The following is a 25,558-nucleotide window of genomic DNA, read 5'->3' on the forward strand; positions in this document are numbered from 1 at the left end:
TAGTGGAAGCAGATACGATAGTGACTTTTAAGGGTCGTCTTGACAGATACATGAATAGGATGGGAATGGAGGGATATGGTCCCAGAAGGATAGGGGGTTTTAGTTAAGTCGGACAGCATGGTCAGTGCAGGCTTGGAGGGCTGTAGGGCCTGTTCCTGTACTGTAATTTTCTTTGTTCACATATGCCCCCAGATATAGGCTCCTGTATCCCCTCCAGAATTGTATTCTTTATTTTATATTTCTCTCTTTGCTGTTGCTGTCAAAATGAATCACTTCATACTTCTTGGCAATAAATTTCATCTGCCACTTTCTCCATCCATCCCACCAATCTGTCCTTTTGAAGTTCTATGCTATTCTCTTTAAAGTTCACTCCATTTGTTTCATCCTCAAACTTTGAAATTGAGCCCAGTACACCACAGTCTAGATCGTTAACATATACCAGGAAGAGGAGGGGTCCTAACACTGACTCCTGAGGGATTCCACTATAAACCATCAGTCTGAAAATCCAGCATTAACCACTGTGTATCTGTATCCTATGACTCAACCAGTTTCACATCCATGTTGCTCACTGTCCCTTTTGTTCCATGGGCTCTAACTTTGCACACAAGTCTATTGTACAACACTATATCAAAGGCTTTTTGGAGTTAATGTGCATTTCACTAACAGCATTACTCTAAACCCTTTTTGTGTCCTCATCAAAACCTTTATGATATAATGATCACTGTACCCTAAATGTTCTCTTACTGGCATTTATCCATATGGTCCATTTTCCAATTCCTAACAATTCCCAAGAACTAAATCCAACAGTGCCACCTTTTTATTGGACTAGAAACTATTGCGGTAGAAAATTCTCCTGAACATACTCCAGAAAATCTTGCACTCCCTCTGCTCTCACATAACTCTGATTTGTGTCTATATTTGGATAATTAAAATCTCCTTAATAAATACATTTAATGCTTGCTCTTCTCTAATTTCCTTGCAAATCTGTTCCTTTCCACCTTGTTATCACACAAAACATACTGTTGGTGGCCTATAGACTACTCCAAGTAATTTAATTGCATCTTTGTGTTCCTTAGCTTGAGCTAAATAGATTCTGTCCTTATCCCCTCAGGAACATCCTTTCTCCCCAGCATTACAATGCTCTCTTTAATCAATACTGCCACCCTCCCACTTTCCATTAGACTTTCTCCTATAAATATTCTTTTTGTGCCCGGGGCAATTACAACAGCAACTGCATTTATATAACACCTTTCAAATGTTACAAAATGTTTCCAGGTGCTTCACTGAGAAATAAACAGAGAAACAGCAGCAAGATCCAGTTCTGACTGCATTTTAATCTATATTTCCACTCCAGGGCAGCAAGGTAGCACAGTGGTTAGCCCTACTGCCTCACAGTGTCAGGGACATGGGTTAATTTCCAGCCTCAGATCACTGTTTGTGTGAAGGTTGCACATTCTCCCTGTGTCTGTGTGGCTTTCCTGGGATGCTCTGGTTTCCTCCCACATCCAAAGATGTGCAGAATAGGAGGATTGACCATGCCAAATTGCCTCCTAGTGTCAGGGAAACTAACTGGGGTAAGTACAAGGGGATTCAGGAAAGGGCCTGGGTGGGATTGTTGTCAGCGCAGATTTGATGAGCCAAATGACGTCCTTTTCACTATAGGCATTCTATGATGGTGGCACAATGGTTAGCATTGCTGCCTCACAATGCCTGGGTTCTATTCCTGACTTGGGTCACTGTCTGTGTAGAGTCTGCATGTTCTCCCCATGTCTGCATGGGTTTTCTCCAGGTGCTCTGGTTTCCTCCCACAATCCAAAAGATGTGCTGGTTAATTTTATTGGCCATGCTAAATTCTCCCTCAGTGTACCCGAAAAGGCACCGGAGTGTGGTGACTAGGGATTTTCACAGTAGCTACATTGCAGTGTTAACGTAAGCATACTTGTGACACTAATAAATAAACTTTAAACTTAATGACTTTTAGACGAAGTACAAAGAAAGGAATTAACTCTACCATCCCACCAAATGATGGACGGGAAAGGCAGATAATGATCAGATAATCAACTCAAATAGATTTAATTAGAGACTCTGTACCACTATCTGTGATTCTGGTCAACTGTAAAATATGTCAATGCAACAATCAGCTTTGAAGATAGATGTGCACCATAGGGCTTTGGGCTATTGATTAGAGAGTTTTAATAAGGACCAATCAATATTTAATTATGAAAGCTATTGAAGAGCTGCTTTGATGATTTGTGTTTCTGATCTTGCCTTTAGGGTCAATACAAGGATAAGTCAGTACTATGCAATAGTAACATACAGCTCCAACAGTCAAGGGACACAATGATAAACTTCCCAATGGACAATCAACTGGGAAGCATACCAGTGTATTAACACCTTATTGGAACTGCACGACAGTATTTGATTTACAAGTAAAACTCCGAGGCCATTACAGCTTCTTGACAGTTCATTTATAGAAATATTACATTTCATTTCATACACTCAAGTTTGTGTTGAATATAAAAGTGAACAAAGGTCTATGTTTTTTTAAAATATAAATTGGTGCCATTTGGAAATTCTAATGCAGAAATAATTAGATTTTTCCAATCCGTCAGGCTTGTTAAAACAATGACCCTAAAACAATCGATGCTTAACTCATTCAGCTGAATGTCAGCTCTCTGCTGCCTTATTGGAAAAGTTAGCCCGTTTGCTTTAAATCTGTTAATACCGCAGATAAAATAGTGAAGAGAAATTTTGTGTGACACGTTACAACTGACGTTGCCACCTTGCATATCCTACAGAGAGCAGGCAACATGTCATCAGAACTAGTCAGTGAGCATCTGTTCAGCAATTTCCCAGGGTACAGTCCTGCCGTGTGCAGATCCCCACTGGGAGTGCAGGAAAAATTTGTTAATATTATCAAAAAGATCAATGGTTCTAATACCAACCCCTCAGGAACAACACAGTGCATTCCTTTCCAGTCTGAAAAACAGATGTTCACCATCTCTCTTTGCTTTCTATCTCTTGGCCAACTGTGTGTCCATGTTACCATTGGCCCTTTGATCTTATAGGTTCAATTGTGCTAACAAATCTATTACATAGTAATTTATCAAAGAACTTTTGAATGTTATATACACAACATGACACATACTATCCCTATATCATACAATCCATACAATCACAACAGTACAGAAGCAGGCTTTTCAACCCATCAAGTCTGTACCAACGACAATCCCACCTAGGCCTTATTCCCATAAACCTCATTTACCTTGCTAATCCCTCTCATACTAGGGTCAATTTTAGCATGGCTAATCAACCTAACCTGCACATCTTTGGGGTGCGGGAGGAAATCCAAGCATCCGGAGGAAACCCACGCAGACACAGGGAGAACAAGCAACCTCCACACAGACAGCGATCCGAGGCTGGAATTGAACCCGGGTCACTGAGAGGCAGCAGTGCTAGTCACTGTGCTCCCATGCTGCCTGTATATACCCTCTCCCTGCTGCTAATTCCACCATTGCTTACCCTAGCAGTTTTGGATGTATCCAATCTGCATTAGGTGACTTCCCTACATTAGGTGCTCTCAACCATTTACGTAGCAACCATTTTAAAAAATCCTTTCTAATTTCTCTGTTACGGCCTCCTTTACTGCTTTGTTGGCAGCATCCTTTTCTTTAGTGAATATAAATGTAAAATATTCATTGGCAGATGTAACACTGCTATTTAAAAAAGGAGGGAGAAAGAAAAATTAAACTACAGACAGTTAGCCTGACTTTAGTCATCAGGAAAATATTGGAATCCATTATTAAGGAAGCAGCTGAGAATGTCAGTGGATGAGAAGGAAGTGGATAATGGCTAGAAGTCTCCAAGCTCACCTGTGACTGGGATTCTCCAGTTCCACTGCAGTGAATGGTGATTGGCTGAGTGCCAAATTCTCCGTTCTCACAGGCAGTGGTGGTAGGCATATGACATCAGGGAATTCCAGCTAATGTAGGGAATTGCAAGCTCATTCACTTTGGTACAAAGAATAGAAAAACAGAATATTTTTAAATGGTGAGAAATTATTGAATTATGGTGTTCAGAGGGATTTAAGTACCTTGGTACATGAAAATCAAAGTTAACAGGCAGGCATAGCAAGCAATTAAGAAGGCGAACTGAAGGCACATTATGGCTATGCAGGGTTTTGGTGACACCATTGCTGGAGAACTGTGTTCAGTTTTCCTATCTATAGCCTTCACATATAATGGAGGATATACACTTGCCTTAGCGGTGGTGCAACAAAGGTTTAGTAGATTGTTGCCCAGGGTGGCAATATTGTCTTGTAAGGAGAGATTGAAGACAATAGGCCTAAACTCTTTGGAATTTAGAAAAACAAGGAGTGATCTCCCTGGTCCTTATAGATTCTGAGAGAGTTGGACAGAGTGGATGCCAAAAGGCTGCTTCCCCTGCTGGAGAGTTTGGAACTAACAGAACATTGTTTCAGCATAAGCATTGGCTTTAGGATGGAGATGGGAAATTTCTAAACTCAGAGGGCTGGGAATCTTTGGAGTTTGTAATCCATAAGGGCTGTGATTGCTCAGTCACTGGGTATAGTCAAAGATAATACATTCTTAGACTCTAAAGGAACCAAAGGATATGAAGATCAGGTGGGAATGTGTTGAGTTTGCAATCAGCCATGATCCTGTTAAATACAGAAATATGCACAAGACACTGTATGGCCTAACTCCTGTTCCGATTTCTTACCGTCATTGTATTTAGCAGTTGAACAATGTCCTCTATCTTCATTACATGATGTCCCTTTTTTGATCTCAATCAACCCCATCCTTCTTTGGAATATCACATTACAACTTAGGTGTACATTAAGGAGGGCTTACTTTTATGCTACCCATTAACCTTAAGAGGCATGGTGGCACTGTGGTTAACACTGCTACCTCACAGTGCCAGGGACCTGGATTCAACTCCAGCTTCAGGCTATTGTTTGCACGTTCTCCCTGTGTCTGCATTGGGTTTTCTTCCAAGGTACAAAGATGTAGGGATTAGGTGGATTGGCCATGCTAAATTGACCCTTGGAAGAATAGTAGGGTAAATATGTGGGGATTATGGGGAGAGGACTTGGATGGGATTGTTGCCGGTTTGATTTGATTTGATTTATTATTGTCACAAGTATTAGTATACAGTGAAAAGTATTGTTACCTGCGCGATATATAGAGAAAGCATACCGGTCATGGAGAAGGAAACGAGAGAGTGCAGAATGTTGTGTTACAGTCATAGCTAGGGTATAGAGAAAGATCAACTTAATGCGAGGTAAATCCATTCAAAAGTCTGATGGCAGCAGGGAAGAAGCTGTTCGAGTCGGTTGGTACTTGACCTCCGACTTTTGTATCTTTTTCCTGACAGAAGGCGGTAGAGAGAATGTCTGGGGTGCATGGGGTCCTTAATTATGCTGGCTGCTTTGCCAAGACAGTGGGAAGTGTAGACAGAGTCAATGGATGGGAGACTGGTTTAAGTGATGGATTGGGCTACATTCATGACCTTTTGTAGTTTCTTGCAGTCTTGGGCAGAGCAGGGGCCATACCAAGCTGTGATACAACCAGAAAAATGTTTTCTATGGTGCATCTGTAAAAATAGGTGAGAGTTGTAGCTGACATGCCAAATTTCCTTAGTCTTTTGAGAAAGTAGAGACATTGGTGAGCTTTCTTAACTATAGTGTCAGCATGGGGGACCATGATTTTGATTTGTTTGATGTATTTTTGTCACATGTATTAACATACAGTGAAAAGTATTGTTTCTTGAGTGCTATATGGACAAAACATACTATTCATAGAGGAGAAAATGAGAGAGTGCAGAATGTAGTATTACAGTCATAGCTAGGGTGTAAAGATCAACTTAATGTAAGGTAAGTTCATTCAAAAGTCTGACAGCAGCAGGGAAGAAGCTGCTCGAGTCGGTTGTTACATGACCTCAGACTCTTGTATCCTTTTCCCGAAGGAAGAAGGTGGAAGAGAGAATGTCCAAGGTACATGGGGTCCTTAATTGTGCTGGCTGCTTTGCCGAGGCAGTGGGAAGTATAGACAGAGTCAATGGATGGGAGGCTGATTTGTCTGATGGATTGGGCTATATTCATGACTTTTTGTAGTTCCTTGCAGTCTTGGGCAGAGCAGAAGTCATACCAAGCTGTGATGCAACCAGAAAGAATGCTTTCTATGGTGCATCTATAAAAGTTGGTGAGAGTCGTAGCTGACATGCCAAATTTCCTTAGTCTTCTGAGAAAGTAGAGGCATTGGTGAGCTTTCTTAACTGTAGGTTGGCATGGGAGAACCAGGACAGGTTGTTGGTGATTTGGACACCTAAAAGCTTGAAGCTTTCGACCATTTCTACATGATCTCTCTTGATGTAGACCTCCTGAAGTCGATAACAATCTCCTTTGTTATGTTGACATCGAGGGAGAGATTATTGTCATCGAACCAGTTCACCAGATTTCTATCTCATTCTTGTACTCTGTCTCATCATTGAGATCAGACACACAAACGGTGGTGTTGTCAGCAAACTTGAAAATCGAACTGGAGGGGAATTTGGCCACAGTCACAAGTGTATAAGGTATGGCCCCAGTGGGCTGAATGGACTCCTTCTGCAGTGTAGGGATTCAATGATTCTCTAAGGAGGACTGACAGCAGCTTGAACTGACTATTTTCATCTGGTTGTGGTGCCCTTTTATTTTCTTCTTCTGTTCCCTGTACTTTCTGTAGTTAGATTGGTTTTGTACTGGATTGACTGAGATATGCCATTTTCAATCTCTATATTTTTACCCAGAGATCTCCAGTCTCAGATCCTTTCCCATCTGTCAGGTGGGAACGCATCTAGTCTGACCAGGTTTTTTCCAATGTTACTGCATTAGTTTTCAAATCACAGTGTCTGGGACTTTTATAGATCATCATATTTCTGTCCATTTGACACCAGGCTTGTGTGTGTTAGTGTCCTAGAATGTCAGTGTTATGCTGTAAACTGATAAAAATCCTTTGCAGTGAGAGCACTGGATTCCTTTGGGCAGCTGACTGTCTTTTTAAATGTTGAAGCAGAGGAATTCGCCCCCACCCACCGCAGGGGTATGTCAATATTTGCTTACATGGAGAAGTTTGAAAAGTAGCACACTGGTGTGACATTTCCAGTTGCTACATCCCTGCAGCATGTAGTAATTAATAAATATTCATTAATAAATGCCAATCGCTGAGCAGATTTGTATTATATCCTCGCTACAATATTGAGAAATGGGTCAAGCCTGGTCAAACTCATTTCATTCCACACTTCAACAGTGGGCACAAATTGCCCAGGAATCTGATAAAAGGGCAATATTTTAACACACTGCACCTTGTCTCACCAAAATAAAAATCATACAGAGTGAAGAAAGAAGTGAATATGATTTTTGAAACTTTGATCCTAGCCTGCAGACACACACAAATAGACACAGAGAGAGACACACATGCAGAGAGATACACACAAATAGACACAGACACAGAGAGACAGACACACACGCGCGCGCGCGCATACAGACATGCGTGCGCGCATACAGACACACACACACACTTCTTGCTGCATTTGGTTTAAAGCTCTGAATCACAGTTGACTATATCTGGATCAATAACTCAAGCTTGGAGAAACCTATGTTCATTAAGCCAGTTGAAGGGCCACCCATCACTCAGCAAAATAAACAGCATCATAAAAAGAATTTCAAAGAACAACACAGCACAGGTGCAGGCCACCAAGCCTGCGCCAATAAATTTCAATCCCTCTGTTTGCTCCCCAATCAAGTGTCTATCAAGACAAACCCTGAACATTGCTAACGCGCCTGCTTCCACCACCTCCATTGGCTGTGTATTCCAGGCATCCATCACCCTCTGTGTGAAAAACTTCTCCCACATGTCTCCTCTAAACTTACCACCTCTCACCTTAAACCTGTGCCCCCTTGTAGTTGACCATTCCACCCTGGGAAAAAGCTGCTGAGTATCCACCCAATCTATGCCTCTTGAAATTCTGTAGATTTCTATCAGGTCGATTCTCACTTCTGTCAATTTCCTGGGACTATAACATTGAGTTTAATGAGCTCATCATTAGTGTTGAACTGTCCAGCAATTTGTGTTGTGAACCCCATGCATTGTGAATGGTCACAAATTGCTAAACAATTTACATCATTTTGAAGTTAGCCATGCAAAAGTAACAACTTCCCCATGAGTTTCAAAATAGTTCAGTATTTGTGCATTAATTACCAATTAAACTCAATACAAAACCTGGGCTAGTACTTAACAGCCTAAGCAGCCTTTTAATGATGAGATTTCTGTTCCTGCAAAATCACTTTTAAGCTGTCCAGCCATGAAAAGGAAAAATTGAAATATGGGAATCTCATTCTTGTGGGGAGTAAATTGTTCTGAGATGTTCAAAATGTTAAATATATAACTTTTTTCTGACTCTTCCCTTTTTCCCTCTCTCTTAATCAAATCCATCTCACTTTATGAATCGAATTCATCTTGCTTCCTTCCCTGCCATCTCAATCAGTAAATCATAGAATCCCTACAGTGCAGAAGGAGGCCATTTGGCCCATTGTGTCTGCACCAAACACAATTCCACCCAGGCCCTATTCCTCTGACACCACACATTTACCCTGCTAATCCCTGACACTAAGGAACAACTTTAGCATGGTCAATCCACTTAATCCACACATCTTTGGACTGTGGAGGAAACTGGAGCACTTGGAGGAAACCCACGCAGACACAGGAGAACATGCAAATTCCACACAGACAGTGACCGAGGCTGGAACTGAACTCAGGTCCCTGGCGATGTGACGCAGCAGTGCTAACCACTGTGCCGCCGTGCCACCCATTCTTCCACTAAATGTATATGCCGACTTGTAGTAGTGACTGTACTTCAAAAGTGCCTCAGTATCTATAAAGCACTTTAAGAGGTTTTTAAATATTCTTCCATGGGATGTGGGCATCGCTAATTGGGCCAACACTTATTGCTAGGTCAATTCTGAGGGCATTTAAGAGCCAACCACATTTATGTGGGTTTGGACTCACATGTAGGCCAGACCAGCTAAGAGCAGCAGATTTACTTCCCTAAAGGACATTAGTGAACTAGATAGGGTGTTTGAACAAAGAAAATTACAGCACAGGCCTTTTGGCTCTCCAAGCCTGCACCAATCATGCTGCCTGACTGAATTAAAACCGCTTTATCCTTCCAGGGACCATATCCCTCTATCCCCTCCTATGCATGTATCTGCTTCCACTACCTCCTCTGGCAGCGAGTTCCAGGCACCCACCACCCTCTGTGTAAAAACTTCCCTCATACATCTCCTTTAAATCTTGCCCCTTACACCTTAAATCTATGCCCACTAGGAATTGACTCTTCCACCCTGGGAAAAAGCTTCTGACTAAGGTGCGGCCTAACTAAGGTTCTACAAAGCAGCAACATGACTTGCCAATTTTTAAATTCAATGCTTCAGCTGATGAATGCAAACATGCCATATGCCTTCTTGACTGCCTTCTCCATCTGCATTGCCACTTTCAGTGACTTGTGTACCTATACATCCAGATCCTTCTGCCTAGCAATATTCTTAAGTGTTCTGCCATTTACTGTAGATTTCCCACCTGTATTAAACCTTCCAAAATGCATTACCTCACATTTGTCCAGAGTAAACTCCATCTGCCATCTCTCCGTCCAAGTCTCCAACTGATCTATATCCTGCTCTATCCTCTGACGGTCCTTATCACTATCCGCAAATCTGCCAACCTTTGTGTCGTCCGCAAACTTACTAATCAAACTAGTTACATTTTCCTCCAAATCATTTATATATATTACAAACAGCGAAAGGTCCCAGCACTGATTCCTGAGGAACATCACTTGTCACAGCCCTCCATTCAGAAACGCACCCTTCCACTGCTATCCTCTGCTATCTTAAGACAATCGATAGATTTAGTTCCAGGGTTTTACTCTGTTCAAGCTTCACCATCTGAGGTGTGTCCCCAGACCATAACCCTGGGTCACTGGATTACTAGTCCAGTGACAATACTACTATGCCACCACCTCACCAGGATATCTGAGATGAGAGGTATAATTTAACGGTATTATAATCTATAATGGGGGTGGCAAGGTAGCACAGTGGTTAGCACTGCTACTTCACAGCTCCAGGGACCTGGGTTTGATTCCCGGCTCGGGTCACTGTCTGTGTGGAGTTTGCACGTTCTTCTCGTGTCTGCGTGGGTTTCCTCCAGGTGCTCCGGTTTCCTCCCACAGTCCAAAGATGTGTGGGTTAGGTTGATTGGCCATGTTAAAATTGCCCCTTAGTGTCCAAAGATCCTTAGGTTAGAGGGATTAGTGGGTAATAATATGTAGAGATATGGGGGTAGGGCCTGGGTGGGATTGTGGTCGGTGCAGCTCAATGGGCCGAAAGGCCTCTCTCTTCCTGCACTGTAGGGTTGTATGATTCTATGATTCTAACATCTGAGTAATTCCAGCAATATCTTTCAGTATTAGTACATCACAAATTATCCTCCAACATGAGGCAGTGTCAGTCTTGTTATCTAAATAACATGCCCATAAAATAAAAGGAACTTTTATAAAATGAATGCAATATTTGCACCAAATTCCCCTCTGAGTTTCGTCTTGCTGCACAACTTCTGTAGTCAGGGCAGCAGACTGCTGATTGGCTATTCAGACTGTGGGAGAAAACGGGAGCACCCGGAGGAAATACAAGCAGACACGGGGAGAACATACAGACTCCACACAGACAGTGACCCAGCCGGGAATCGAACTCGGATCCCTGGCGCTGTGAGGCAGCATTGTCAATCGACAGGAATCTTGGTGTGCGGGTGGAAATTTAAAACAGACCTGAGTTCATGCTCATTAAACTAACGGAAAGAAGACTGTCAGACTACAAGAATTAGTCTGTGAATATCAACAACACTAAATTGCAGTCTAGACTTGGGACAATTAATTGCTTTCTATTGACACAGTTTGTGAATGAGGGTCCACAAACCCCCCTTTATTAACATTGGAAGTTTCCACTGTCATTAATATCTGATTTATCAACTCAACTAAAGTCTAGAAGTATGGAGTATTGGAGACTCGGATTGTTTGTGTGCTGCAAGACAACATTTTATTGTGAGAATAATAAATATTGTGCAGGAAACTAGAATGTTATTTTCACCAAGCAGAAAGTGCAGTGACGCTCAGGGGAAATATATGCCGCAGTCTTCAATTTTACATTCTACTGTCGGTCTCTCATTAAATGTGGGAACCTGTTCCAATTCTTCAAGAACCTCTGTGCCTGCTACCACGTGTCTGGTGAAAGAAAGATAAAAAGCCTGGTCAGGAGAGATTTAATTCTGAAGAAAAGGAAACTGGATGGATGGGTACCTTTTTTAAATGCTGTTTGTGGGGTGTGAGCATTGCCTATTATCCATCCATAAATGCCTTGAGAAGGTGTTGATAAACTGCTTTCTTGAATCATTGATGTCCATGGAGTGTGGGTACACCCACAGTGCTGTTAGAGAATGTCCTAGGGACTGTGACCCAGGCACAGTGAAGGAACAGTGATACAGTTCTTAGTCAGGACTGTGTGACTTGGGGGAAACTTGCACTTGGTGGAGTTCCCATGTATTTGCTGCCCTTATTCTTTTTAGCAAAAGAGGATGTAGTTTGGGAAAAGGCTGTCAACGCTGTACAGAAGACCTCCCTGATCTGGCAAGAGTGATCTGGGTAAATTAGCTTAAGGGATAGGTCTGTGGAGATAAGTGCAGGCATTTAAGGAGATATTTCATAACACTCAGCAAAGGTATATTGCATTGAGAAAGAAAAGCTCTAAGAAAAGGATGCAGCAATTGTAACTAATTAAGGAAGCTAAAATTGGAAAAAAAGTATTACACAATACTGTAAAAATTAATGGCAGGTTAGAAAATTGGACAGAATATAAAAAATAGCAGAGAATGACTAAAAGATTAATAAGGAGGGAGAAATTAGAGCACAAAAAAAAGGCAGCTAGAAATATAAAACAGATAATCAGAGTTTCTACAGGTATTTTAGAAGGAAAAGCATAGTTAAAGTGAGTGTTGTCCTTGAAAAAATGAGATTGTTAAACTAAATTAACGTTTATTTATTTGTCACAAGTAGGTTTACATTAACACTGCAATAAAGTTACTGTGAAAATCCTCTAGTCACCACACTCAGGTGCCTGTTTGGGTACACTGAGGGAGAATTTAGCACCAATGCACCTAACCAGCACATCTTTGGACTGTGGGAGAAATCCGGAACACCAGGAGGAAACCCATGCAGACATGGGGAGAACGTGCAGATTCCATGGTAAAATTTTTAAAAAGAAAGGAAATAGTGGATGAATTAAATAGAAATTTTTCATCTGTCTTCACTGTAGAGGATACAAAAGCATCCCAGAAGTAACTATGAATCAAGCGGTCAAAGGGAGGGAGGAACTTAAAACAATTACAATCACCAGGCAAAGGATACTGGGAAAATCATTACAGTTAAAAATGACAAGTTCACAGGTCCTGAAGGACTTCATTCCAGGGTCTACTGGAAGGGTTGGGCAATAAATACTGTCCTCACCCGTACAAGAAAAAGAGGTTATAGCAAGCACTTAGAGAAATGCAATCAGGCAGGGGGTACATGGGTTTTTCGAAAGAGAAATCAAGATTGGTTAATTTATTAGAGTTCTTTGAGGAAGTGACTAGCAACTTGGATAAAGGCGAACCAGTAGATGTTGTCTACTTAGATTTCTAGAAGACATCCAACAAGCTGCATGCAATAAGAAGTAACTTACTAGCATGGATAAAGAAACAGCTAACTGCAAGCAGAGAGTGGGTATAAATGGGTCATTTTCAGGTCAGTAAGATGTAGTGAGTGGAGTGCCACAGAGATCAACGTTTGTAATATTTGTAATCCATATTAATGATTTGAATGAAGGGACCAAATGTATAGCTGCTGAATTTACTGGCCCTGTATCCATTGGAGTTTAGAGGAATGAGAGGTGATCTTATTGAAGAAAAAAGATCCTGAGGAGGTTGTGAGTGAATGCTGACAGGATGTTTCTCCTTGTTGTGACAGGCCAGAACGAGGAGACACAGTTTAAAAATAAGGGGTCTCCCATTCGACAGAGATGAGGAGTATTGTGTTTCTCTCAGAGTCATGAGTCTGTGGCACTCTCTTCCCTAGAGAGTGTCAAAGGCAGGGTTGCTGGATTATTTTTAAGGCAGAGGTTGATAGATTCCTGATTAGCAAAGAAAACAAAAGGTATTGGGATAATCAGGAGTGTGCAGCTCAGGCTGCAATCAGATCCACCATGATTTTACTAAGCAGGCTCAAGGAGCCAAATGGCCTACTCTTGCTCCTAATTCATATGATTGTATGTAAATTCATTTGCATAATGTGAAGCAACACAGATTTAACTCCATTTCCCAGGGAATGGACAGGCTCAGGGGTTTGATACATGTGCTGGGTTCTTCAATCTGATCACCAGATTTCTCTCCCAGTATGTTTAACAATATTCAGACAAAAATAAGGAGAAAGCTTTAAGTACCAACCCAAAAGCTACAAAATTGGTATCCATCCACTGACATGGCTGTAACGTGATGTAGAACTGGCTTCCGTTAGTATGCCGTCCCCTGTTAGCCATTCCAAGAACTCCCCTCTTGCAGTGGGAGATTGCAAAGTTCTCATCTAACAATAGAAAACACATCCTATGCAGTAGTAACCATTGTAAATATAAACGTTATCTAGTGATAGCAAGTATTCTTAGATTAAACTGTGAGAGCCTATCCGAGTCCCCTCGCTATATTTTAATTTGGATCTGAACATTTCATCCCACCATTATTTATTTCATGGACCATTTCATTCAATGCATATTTAAAACCTTAAGATAAATCATTCACAGAATTAAACTGCACTCAAATCATTATCATGGAAATAACTTACGATGCCATCTGAACTATTTCATTGGATTATTGCCTGCCAGTCATGCCCACCTATTGATCACCATAACAATTTGGTAATACTGACTGCTGACCTTTACTAGGATTCATCATATTGAATTTGTGCACAGTGGATGTCACTGTATTTTCTGTAACAATGCCTTCCCACAAGATTGACATTATATTTACTGAACATTAATCTAAATTGCTGTACTGAAGTAACACCCTGAAAAGCTCCCATGGTCTGGTTGGAGAAAAAGTATATTGTTTCTAATTAATTTATTTGGTGAAACAAATATATTCCCTATTTCTTGTTGAACCACCAAATTGGATTCATGAGGGAATATTTTATTACAGAGTCCTTCCTTTCTGGTGAATGAGCGTTGGGGAAAAGCTCTTTACAGCTCAGGCTGCTGTACTCTGGTACATAGAGTCATAGGGTCATAGAGGTTTACAGCTTGGAAACAGGCCCTTTGGCCCAACTTGTCTGTGCTGCCCTTTTTTTTTAACCCCCTAAACTAATCCCAACTGCCTGCATCTGGCCCATATCCCTCTATACCCATCTTACTCATGTAATTGTCTAAATGCTTTTTAAGAGACAAAACTGTACCCGCCTCTACTACTACCTCTGGCAGCTCGGTCCAGACACTCGCCAGCCTCTGCATGAAAAAAATTGCCCCTCTGGACACTTTTGTATCTCTCCCCTCTCATCTTAAACCTATGTCCTCTAGTTTTAGACTCCCCTACCTTTGGGAAAAGATATTGACTATCTAGCTGATCTATGCCCCTCATTATTTTTTAGATCTCTTTAAGATCCTCCCGCAGCCTTCTACGCTCCAGAGAGAAAGGTCCCAGTTTATCCAGACTCTCTTTATAACTCAAACCATCAAGTCCCGGTAGCATCCTAGTAAATCTTTTCTGCATTCTTTCTAGTTTAATAAAATCTTTTCTATAATAGGATAACCAGAACTGTACACAATATTCCAAATGTGGCCTTAACACATGTATGTTTAAATATCCTAAAGCCACTTTGACAAGGTAGATGTATAAGATACATGGCTGAAGGGCTAGAATAGGTTGCAGGGGTCAGAAAGTTGGGGTAGTAGATGAAGTTGGGGGATAGTGAGGGTTGGGAGTTTTGGGGGAGGTAGTTGGGGGGGGGTCAGGAGGGTGAGGATGGGAGGTCAACCAGGGGTTAGAATTGGTTTTAACCCTTCTAACCTTTCCTGGGTAACTTACTAATCAATTAAGTGAGTCAAAACCATCCAAACATTCCAATTTAAATCAGAGTCTGAGAGGGTTCTAGATGCAGGATAATTGCCCAATGGAAGCAAAATACAGTAAAAAAGTTATGCTTATTTACTAGTTACAAGTAAGGCTTATATTAACACTGCAATGAAGTTACTGTGAAATTCCCCTGGTCGCCACGGTCTGGCACCTGTTCCTGTCAATACATCTCACCGGAACGTCTTTCAGAATGGGGGAGGAAACCGAAGCACCCAGAGGAAACCCATGCAAACATGTGGAGAATGTGCAGGCTCCACACAGACAGTAACCCAAGCCGGGAATCGAACCCAGTCCCTGGCGCTGTGAAGCAGCAGTGCTAACCACTGTGTCACAGTGCCATCCCAGTTGAAACTTCCTGCGCAATTCCCATGTAGTTTGCATGTGAGAATTTCCAAGGAGTCCCCCTATGCATTCTCCATTGTGTGTCCAACTGGAAACCGGAAGATCTGAGCTCTGGGCCGACACCTAATGATTACTTGCAATCCTGAGTGACTATCACTCTGTTAAATGTCAGGGCTTTAACCACCGCTCGAGAAACCATGGCAAGTGGGCACTGGGAAGCTAGTTCCAAATATTGGGTTGACAAGCAAATCTGGGAGGTTTGGGTTGGAATGGCGGCGGGGTTGCGTGAGGAATGATGGGCAGGTGAGGTTCCCAACCATTTTCTTAGCTCGAGGACACAGGGAATATTCACAAGTTGGATTTCACTTTCTGAGGGACGTGCTATCTATCACCAAGCAGCCAGACTCCAAACATCCTCAGTTACAGATTCCGTGTTGGACTTAAACCTGGTGTTGTCAGACTTCTTACTGTTTCAAACACCAACAAGGCACATCCTCATTAGCAAGATCAGGAATGTACATAATTACACAATCCTTTCCATCATGCTCTGTTATAGTTTTCTGTGATAAAACTTGGGATTTTTTTTACCTTCAAATGTTTCTCCATAAATTGATGTGCCACCATCTCCTCTACCTTTAATAATATCTATAGTTTTAGGAACAAAAATACCAGAATGAAAATCGTCATTTATAAATTAGACAAGGTTTTACCAATTTTATCCCCAAAGTGATTAGTTGCTTTTGAATTTGTGTAGTCCTGGAATTAATTTTACTCAAGCCTATTAAGTCATAGAGTCATAGAGGTTTATTGCATGGAAACAGACCCTTCGATCCAACTTGTACATGCTGCCCAGTTTTTACCACTAAGCTAGCCCCAAATGCCCGTGATTAGTCCATATCCCTCTATTCCCATTGTACCCATGTAACGGTCTAAATGCTGTTTAAAAGACAAAATTGTACCCGCCTCTACTATTATCTTTGGCAGCTTGTTCCAGACACTCACCACCCTCTGTGTGAAAAAATTGCCCCTCTGCACACTTTTGTATCTCTTCCCTCTCACCTTAAATCTATGCTGTCTTGTTTTAGACTCCCCTACTTTTGGGCAAAGAAATTGACTATCTAGCTGATCTATGCCCCTCAGTATTTCATAGACATTTATAAGATCACCCCTCAACCTTCTACGCTCCAGAGAAAGAAGTCCCAGTCTATCCAGCCTCTCCTTATAACTCAAACCATCAAGTCCCGGTAGCATCCTTGTAAATCTTTTCTGTATTTTTTCTAGTTTAATAATATCCTTTTTATAATAGGGTGACCAGAACTGTATACAGTATTCCAAGTGTGGCCTTATCAATGTCTTAAAAAACTTCAACAAGGTGTCCCAACTCCTGTATTCAATGTTCTGACCAATGAAATCAAACCACTCTGTCTACCTGTGACTCCACTTTCAAGGAGCTATGAACACACACCCCTAGATCTCTTTGTTCTATAACTCTCCTCAACACCCTGCCATTACCTGAGTTTGTCCTAGTTCAATCTACCAAAATGCATCACTTGCAGTTATCTAAATAAACCTCCATCTGCCACCCATCAGCCCACTGGCCCAATTGATCAAGATCCTGTTGCAATCCTAGATAACCTTCTTCACTCAAAACATCTTCCAACAACTTCCTCACTACAGATGTGAGGGTCACCAGCCTGTCGTTCTCAGGCTTTTCCTTGCAGCCCTTTTTAAACAAAGGAACAACATTTGCCACCCTCCAATCTTTAGGCACTTCACCTGTGACTATTGATGATTCAAATATCTCGGCTAGCGGACCCACAATTTCCTCCCTCACCTCCCACAGTGTCCTGGGATACATTTCATCATGTCCTGGGGATTTATCTACCTTGATGCGCTTTAAGACTTCCAGCACCTCCTTCTCTGTTATATGTATACTCCTCATGACATCAATTGATCAATCTTACTAACTATGCCTACTAAATTCTCATCCAAATCATTAATATAAATGACAAATAACAGTGGACACTGCACTGATCCCTGAGGCATACCGCTGGTCACAAGCCTCCAGTTTGAAAAAGCAACCCTCTACAATCACCCTCTGTCTTCTGTTGTCAAGCCAATTTTGTATGAAATTGGCTACCTCACTATGAATCCCGTCAGATTTAACCTTATGCAAAAACCTACCATAATTTTAAAATAATAATGGTATTATTATAAATTATTAATATTAATTATTATACGATAATATACTATAAAATATTATTATCAATATTAATAGATTATTAATCCAGAAACTCAGCTAATGTTCTGGGGACCCGAGTTTGAATCCTGTCATGGCAGATGGTAGAATTTGAATTCCATTAAAAAAATCTCGAAATAAGAATCTACTGATGACCATTGTCGATTGTTGGAAAAACCCATCTAGTTCACTAACATCCTTTTTCTAAAGGAAATCTGCCCTCCTTACCCACTCTGGCCTACACGTGACTCCCGATCCATAGTAATATGGTTGACTTTCAACTGCCCTCTAAACAATGGCAACGAGGCCTGGGCAATTAATGCCAGCCAGCCAGCGAGGCCCATATTCCACGAATGAATAAAAAAAATCTTGTTATTAAATTAGCTTTCAGTCTCACCTCCTCCTTGGATCCATGTGTTCCTCACCAGTCTGTGAAACATGCTTCCTTTATAAAACAGCCTTATGTCTGAAGGTGAGAAGCTTTCCTCTCCTGTGCACAGTGCCTCAAAATTCTTGCAAGTCTTTGGACAAACATCTGTAAAAAGCTTTCAGTGTATTATTGATTAATGTCAGTATTTTGTAGGCTGAATTTATCATTCCAATGATAAGTAAGCCTCCCTCTCTCTGAGAGAGAAACAATACCTCAAGATGTCCTGAAGCACTTAACAGCCATTGAAGCATTTTCGAGGTGTAGTCACTGTTGGCACGGTGGCACAGTGGTTAGCACTGCTGCCTCACAGGGACCCAGGTTCGATTCCTGGCTTGGGTCACTGTCTGTGCAGAGTCTGCACATTCTCCCTGTATCTGCATGGGTTTCCTCTCACAGTGCAAAGACGTGCTGGTTAGGTGCATTGGCCATGCTAAATTCTTCCTCAGTGTACCCGAACAGGTGTTGGAATGTGGTGACTAGGGGATTTTCACAGTAACTTCATTGCATTGTTAATGCAAGCCTACTTGTGACATTAATAAATAAATTTAAAACTGTTGCAATGTAGGAAATGCAGCAGCTAATTTGTCTAAAACCCTACAACCAGCATTGTGATAATGACTGAATAAATGACCCTCATCTGATTAGTTCTCATTTGAATGATGGAACTTCTGACAGTGCAGTGCTCCCTCGGTACTGCACTCATGTGCAAGTATTGGAATTTGCTGAAACTTCAGGAATAGAACTTGAATCCCTGACTTAGAGGTGAGAGCACTACCGTTGAACCACAGCCGTATATATTTGAATGTGACGATCAGCCATGATCAAAATGAATGGTGGAGCAGGCTCGAAGGGCCGAATAGCCTATTCCTGCTTCTAGTTGCTATGCTTCTATGATCTGAGTTAGCGCAATTTTTTGAATGGAACTACCTCACATTAAGTTGACCTTTCTCTACACTCTAGCTATGACTGTAACATTACATTCTGCACCCTCTCATTTCCTTCTCTATGAACGGTATGCTTTGTGTAGCACGCAAGAAATACTTTTCACAGGAGACTAATACATGTAACAATAATAAATCACAATGTTGAGTGCAATACATTTGGGCCTAGCATTTCTGTCTTAGTACAAGGAACTAAAAGCAGCCACGGTTCCCTATATAATCGTGAGCCTTACTGAAAATGTATGTCCATATACATGCAACTTGGATGAGGGTAGGGTCAGACTTAATGGCAGTGGTTCCAGGTTGAGCAGCCTTCCAACACTCTACACAATCTCACATATGAAGACTGGATATTTGTTTGGGATATTGGTGCCTTCATTTCCTGTAAGACTATGTTTACAAAATCAATGAGGACCAAAACGAAACTTCAAAGACACAGGATTTGGAGTACCCAGAACTAAAAATTCAAATCCTAGAACTCTTGTTAAAAAAAAGGATAAAGAGAGGTGGGGACAACTTCTGACTTGGATGTGACTAGTAATCCTGGTACAAAGGGCTATCTTCTCCTTTCAGATGTTGATGACCCAGTCATGGAGACAGGAAGGTAGCTGGCCAAGACTGAGATATATGACCTCATATGGGGGAAATGAAGGAGAAATTAGATTGGGGGAAGGATGGAAACAGGATTTGAGTGCAAGGAGCAAGGAAGTCTTATTGCAGCTGCACAGGGTCTGGCTGAGGCCTCACTTGGAGTACTACATGCAGTTCTGCTCTCCTTACCTAAGGAAGGATATACTTCCCATTGAAGGAGGTTCACCTGACTGATTCCTGGGATGGTAGGATTTTTGTATAAGGAGAAATTGGGTCGATTAGGCCTGTATTCATTGGAATTGAGAAGAATGAGAAGGGATCTTAGAATCACAGAGCAGAAGCGATCCTTTGGCACACCAAGTCTGAAACGGCACATGGGAAACACTTGACCTATCTACCTAAGCACATCTACCAGCTCTTGGCCCATAGCCTTGAATATTATGGTGTGCCAAGCACTCATCCAAGCACTTTTTTAAAGGATGTGAGACAACCCCATGTCTACGACCATCCTAGACAGCACCTAGATCGTAACCACTGTCTGGGTAATAACGTATTTCCTCACATGCCCCCTACACCTCCAGCCACTCACCTTGGACCGGAGTCACCTCACGATTGACCCTTCAACTAAGGGGAACAGCTGTTCCTTATCCACTCTGTCCATGCCCCTCATAATTTTGTGTACCTCGATCAGGCCCCCTCAGTCTTCTCTACTCCAACGAAAACAACCCGAGACTATCCAATCTCTCTTCATAACTTAAATGTTCCATCCCAGGCAGCATCCTAGTGAATCTCCTCTGCACTCCCTCCAGTGCAATCACATCCTTCCAATAATGTGACGACCAGAAATGCACACAGTACTCCAGCTGTGGCCTCACCAAAGTTCTATACAACTCCAATATGACCTCCCTACTTTTGTAATCTAAGCCTTGATTGAGAAAGGCAAGTATCACATTTGCCTTTTTCACCACTCAATTAACATGCCCTTCCGCTTTAGGGACCTGTGGACAAACATGCCAAGAATCCTTTGTTCCACATGATGTTTCCTTTGTCTTTGTGGTAAAAGATGTGGGGAGGGGGTGGTTGCGGGGGGATTACAGTCTCAGGATATTGGGCCATTTAGGACTGAGATGAGGAGCTTCCTCTTCACTCACAGGGCGGTGAACCTGTGGAATTCTCCACCACAGAAGGCTGCGGTGGCCAAGCCACAGAATATATTTAAGAAGGAAGTAAATAGATTTCTGGACTCTCGAGGCATCAAGGGTAGGCAGAGACATAAGAATGTAGCATTGAGATATGATTATGTGGAATGGCAGAGCAGGTTCGAGGGGCTGAATGGCTTACTCCTGCTTTCTATAATTATAGAAACCTTTCACTATTCTCCTTACCTCAAACAATAACCTCCCAATAGGTTTCTCACCAATGGAAATGTCCATGAAAATAAAGGTGTGCTGCAGAAAACAAAGACAACCTGTCAAAACATCAAACTGGTCCAATGATCCTTTATTGAAGAAGGTAACAAAGAATCTGGCAAGGAGCCAGATGGCCTGCTAGAAAACATAATGTGTTCTCGAAGGAACCAACCATCAACAACATGGAAGGTTAATCTAAAATAACGCGTCAAAGTGATTGCTGCCAGATCAGCACAACTTAGTTTTCAAATTGTGTTGTAAACTGGAATAGGAAAGCTATTTCCTTGAAGTGATTTTAACAGCATGCTCAACAGTAGGATTCAGTATAACACACCATAGATAGAACTGTGGAAAGTTTATCGTTTGATAGATTACACAGCTCTGAGGGAAAGGATAGACGACTGATGTACAGGCAATTGGTTTTTGACCAAAAATAAACTTCAAAGACACAGGATTTGGAATACCCAGAACTAAAAATTCAAATCCTAGAACTCTTGTAAAAAAAAAGGATAAAGAGAGGTGGGGACAACTTCTGACTTGGATGTGACTAATAATCCTGGTACAAAGGGCTATCTTCTCCTTTCAGATGTTGATGACCCAGTCATGGAGACAGGAAGGTGGCTGGCCAAGGCTGAGATATATGATCTTAGTTTTGGAATCATAGATGTTAAGAGCGTGGAAACAGGCACTTCGGCCCAACTTGTCCATGCTCCTCTTTTTTTAAACCACTAAGCAAGCCCCAATTACCCACATTTGGCTCATATCCCTCGATACTATATTACCCATGTAACTGTCTAAATGCTTTTTAAAAGACAAAATTGTACCCACGGTACGGTGACACAGTGGTTAGCACCGCTGCCTCACAGCGCCAGGGACATGGGTTTGATTCCCAGCTTGGGTCACTGTCTGTGTGGAGTTTGCATGTTCTCCCCGTGTCTGTGCGGGTTTCCTCCAGGTGTTCTGGTTTCCTCCCACAGTTCAAAGATGTCCAAACCTGGATTGGCTACACTAAATTGCCCCTTAGTGTCAGGAACTAGCTAGAATAAGTGCAAGGGATTTTGGGGATAGGGCCTGGGTGGGATTATGGTTGGTGTGATTGTGGCAGACTCAATGGGCCAAATGGCTTCCTTCTGCACTTAGTATTCTATGATTCTAGTTAGCACAATGGTGAGTGCAATACATTTGGGCCTAGCATTTATTGCCCATCCCTAATAACACCAACACTAATGCAATTGTTCAAACTGTAGACCTGCACCTTTTTTTGGAATTTATTTTGACAGTCTGGATATTTTTAACATTTGTGAGGTTGCCACAGGATGATCAGTGGAACCTTGCAGCTCCAGCATGTTTCTGAGACCCTCTCTGAAGGAGCGACCCTTTCAGGTTTGAGCTGTGGATGAGATGCTCCTTAGTTTTAGGGGGACTAGCAAAGGTAAATGCACGGGGTTATTGGGATAGGGCCTAGGTGAGACTGTGGTCAGTGCAGACACGATAGGCTGAATGGCCTCCTTCTGCACTGTAGGGATTCTGTGAAAAATTTTGTCGGCATCAATTTTGACTGCAGCCAGTTCAATGTGTGGGTGAGGGTAACGTTACCATGAATATGAGTGAGTGGGAAGTTTACTTGACATTGTAAGGAAATACTGACACTTACCTTAACGCCCTTCAGATACTCAAAATAAAAATCTTCGGCTATTGCTTCGTACAGTGCTTTAGGTCTGAAATCCGTATAGTCAAACTCATCCTCCGCCCATTTCAGGAAATCTTTCTCATCACCAAGAAGTTGGCCGTTAACAAAGCACATGACATTGGAGGAGAAGCCCCACATATTTCCTTTAAATGTCTGTGGAAACAGAATAGCTGTTGTCTTCAACTTCTACAGACGTTATGCACACTTTGTTAAAGGGGCACCATATTCATGAACAATTTTTGGTTAAATTTTTAATTCATTTAGAGATACACAATGATGCAGTCCGTACTTGTAACTTCATTAAGACACATTTCTCTTTTCATTGGAGCATCAAGTCTTTCGAATGAAGTAATTTATTATCCCTGCAGAGCACAGACACATATAGCAGAAAAGGAGACCATTCAGCCTGTTGCACAGTGCCACTGTTGAGGGGGTCACTTACTTGGATAGCAACAAGAATCAGTCCATTCTATTTAATGCACTTCTGCTCTCGCTCCTTTCCTGCCCTTCCATAATCAGGATAGGGTTCCCTTTAGAACATAGAAAATAGAACAGTACAGCACAGTACAGGCCCTTCAGCCCTCAATGTTGCGCTGAGCTATGTCCGAACCCAAGATCGAGCTATCCCACTCCCTATCATTCTGGTGTGCTCCATGTGCCAATCCACTAACCGCTTGAAAGTTCCTAAAGTGTCAGATTCCACTATCACAGCAGGCAGTGCATTCCACACCCCAACCACTCTCTGAGTGAAGAATCTACCTTGGACGTCCTTCTTATATCTTCCACCATGAACCTTAAAGTTATGCCCCCTAGTAACAGCTACATCCACCCGAGGAAATAGTCTCTGCATGTCAACTCTATCTATCCCCCTCATCCTCCTATAAACCTCTATTAAGTCGCCTCTCATTCTCCTCCGTTCTAAAGAGAAAAGCCCTAGCTCCCACAACTTTTCCTCATAAGACTTACCCTCCAAACCAGGCAGCATCCTGGTAAATCTCCTCTGCACTCTCTCCAATGCTTCCACATCCTTCTTATAGTGAGGTGACCAGAACTGAACACAAACTGAACTCAAATCCCCTGTTAATAAATGTAACACACTATAAGCCTTCTTCACGGCTCTATCCACTTGAGTGGCAATCTTCAGAGATCTGTGGATATGAACCCCAGGATCTCTCCGGTCCTCCACATTCCTCAGAACCCTGCCGTTGACCCTGTAATCTACATTCAAGTTGTCCGACCAAAATGAATCATCTCGCACTTATCAGGGTTAAACTCCATCTGCCACTTTTCGGCCCAGCTCTGCCTCCTATCAATGTCTCTTTGCAACCTGCAAGAGCCCTCCACCTCATCCACTACTCCACCAATCTTGGTGTCATCAGCAAATTTACTAACCCACCCTTCAGCCCCCTCTTCTAAGTCATTGATAAAAATCACAAATAGCAAAGGACCCAGCACTGATCCCTGTGGTACACTGCTGGTAACTGGCCTCCAGTTTGAAATTTTTCCCTCCACCATGACCCTCTGTCTTCTATGAGACAGCCAAATCCAATCAGCCAAATTTCCTTCTATCCCACGTCTCCTTACTTTCTTCATGAGCCTACCATGGGGAACCTTATCAGGCTCAAGTGGATAGAAACGTGAAGAAGGCTTATAGTGTGTTAACATTTATTAACAGGGGATTTGAGTTTAAGAGTCATGGGTTTATGCCTTACTAAAATCCATGTATATGACATCAACAGCTCTACCTTCGTCTACACACTTAGTTATCTCCTCAAAGAATTCAATCAAATTTGTGAGGCAGGACTTCCCCCTCATGAAACCATGCTGACTATCCTGGATTAAGCTGCAGCTTTCCAAATGGTCATAAATCCTCTCCATTAACTTACCGACCATCGAAGTAAGACTAACTGGCTTATAATTACCAGGGTCATTCCTATTTCCTTTCTTGAAGAGAGGACAACATTTGTCACTCTCCAGTCCTCTGATACAATCCCCGTGGGCAGTGAGGACCCAAAAATCAAGGATTAAGGCTCCGCAATCTCATCCCTTGCCCCCCAAAGTATCCTAGGATATACTTCATCTGGTCCAGGGGACTTCTCGACCTTCAGGTTTTTCAAAATTGCTAATACATCTTCCCTCAGAACATCAACCTCCTCCATCCTATCAGCCTGTATCACAATCTCATCCTCAAAAACATGGCCCCTCTCCTTAGTGAAACTTAAGAAAAGTATTCATTCAACACCTCACGCCCACTACTATCCTTGACTGGCCCTAAACTCGCCTTGGTTATTCTTTTATTTCTCACATAAGAGTAAAAAACCTTGGGGTTTTCCTTTATCCAAACCACCAAGGACTTTTCATGCCCTCTCCTAGCTCTCCTAAGCCCTTTATTTTAACTCATTCCTGGCTACCTTGTAACTCTCAAGTGACCCAAGTGAACGTTGTCTTTTCATCCTTACATATACTTCCTTTTTCCTCTTGACAAGGCATTTAATCTCCTTTGCGAACCCTGGTTCCCTCACTCGGCCATTTCCTCCCTGCCTGAAAGGGACATACCTATCAAGGACACGCAGTATTTGTTCCTTGAACAAGTTCCACTTTTCATTTGTGCCCATACTTGACAGTTTCTGTTCCCATCTTATGCTCCCTAATTCTTGCCTAA

At 42.0% G+C, this 25,558-nt stretch overlaps 1 protein-coding gene across 3 annotated transcripts in view; it reads right to left on the minus strand.

The window, feature by feature from the left end:
* Positions 1 to 11,134: 11,134 nt before the first annotated feature.
* Positions 11,135 to 25,558, minus strand: part of ppil6 (peptidylprolyl isomerase (cyclophilin)-like 6) — a 42,929-nt gene continuing 28,505 nt past the window's right edge. For all 3 annotated transcript variants that reach the window (XM_080192883.1, XM_080192884.1, XM_080192886.1), the window contains exons 3-8: positions 22,861 to 23,049; positions 21,183 to 21,245; positions 18,233 to 18,380; positions 16,185 to 16,241; positions 13,581 to 13,716; positions 11,135 to 11,328 (exon numbers count right to left, since the gene is read on the minus strand). In XM_080192883.1, coding sequence (XP_080049009.1) covers positions 11,217 to 11,328; positions 13,581 to 13,716; positions 16,185 to 16,241; positions 18,233 to 18,380; positions 21,183 to 21,245; positions 22,861 to 23,049 — 705 coding nt within the window. In that variant the 3' untranslated portion in view covers positions 11,135 to 11,216. The remainder of the gene's footprint in view (positions 11,329 to 13,580; positions 13,717 to 16,184; positions 16,242 to 18,232; positions 18,381 to 21,182; positions 21,246 to 22,860; positions 23,050 to 25,558) is intronic.

This window comes from Carcharhinus amblyrhynchos, chromosome 7 (genome assembly GCF_965287045.1).
Source record: "Carcharhinus amblyrhynchos chromosome 7, sCarAmb.v2.hapA, whole genome shotgun sequence".
NCBI lineage: Eukaryota > Metazoa > Chordata > Chondrichthyes > Carcharhiniformes > Carcharhinidae > Carcharhinus > Carcharhinus amblyrhynchos.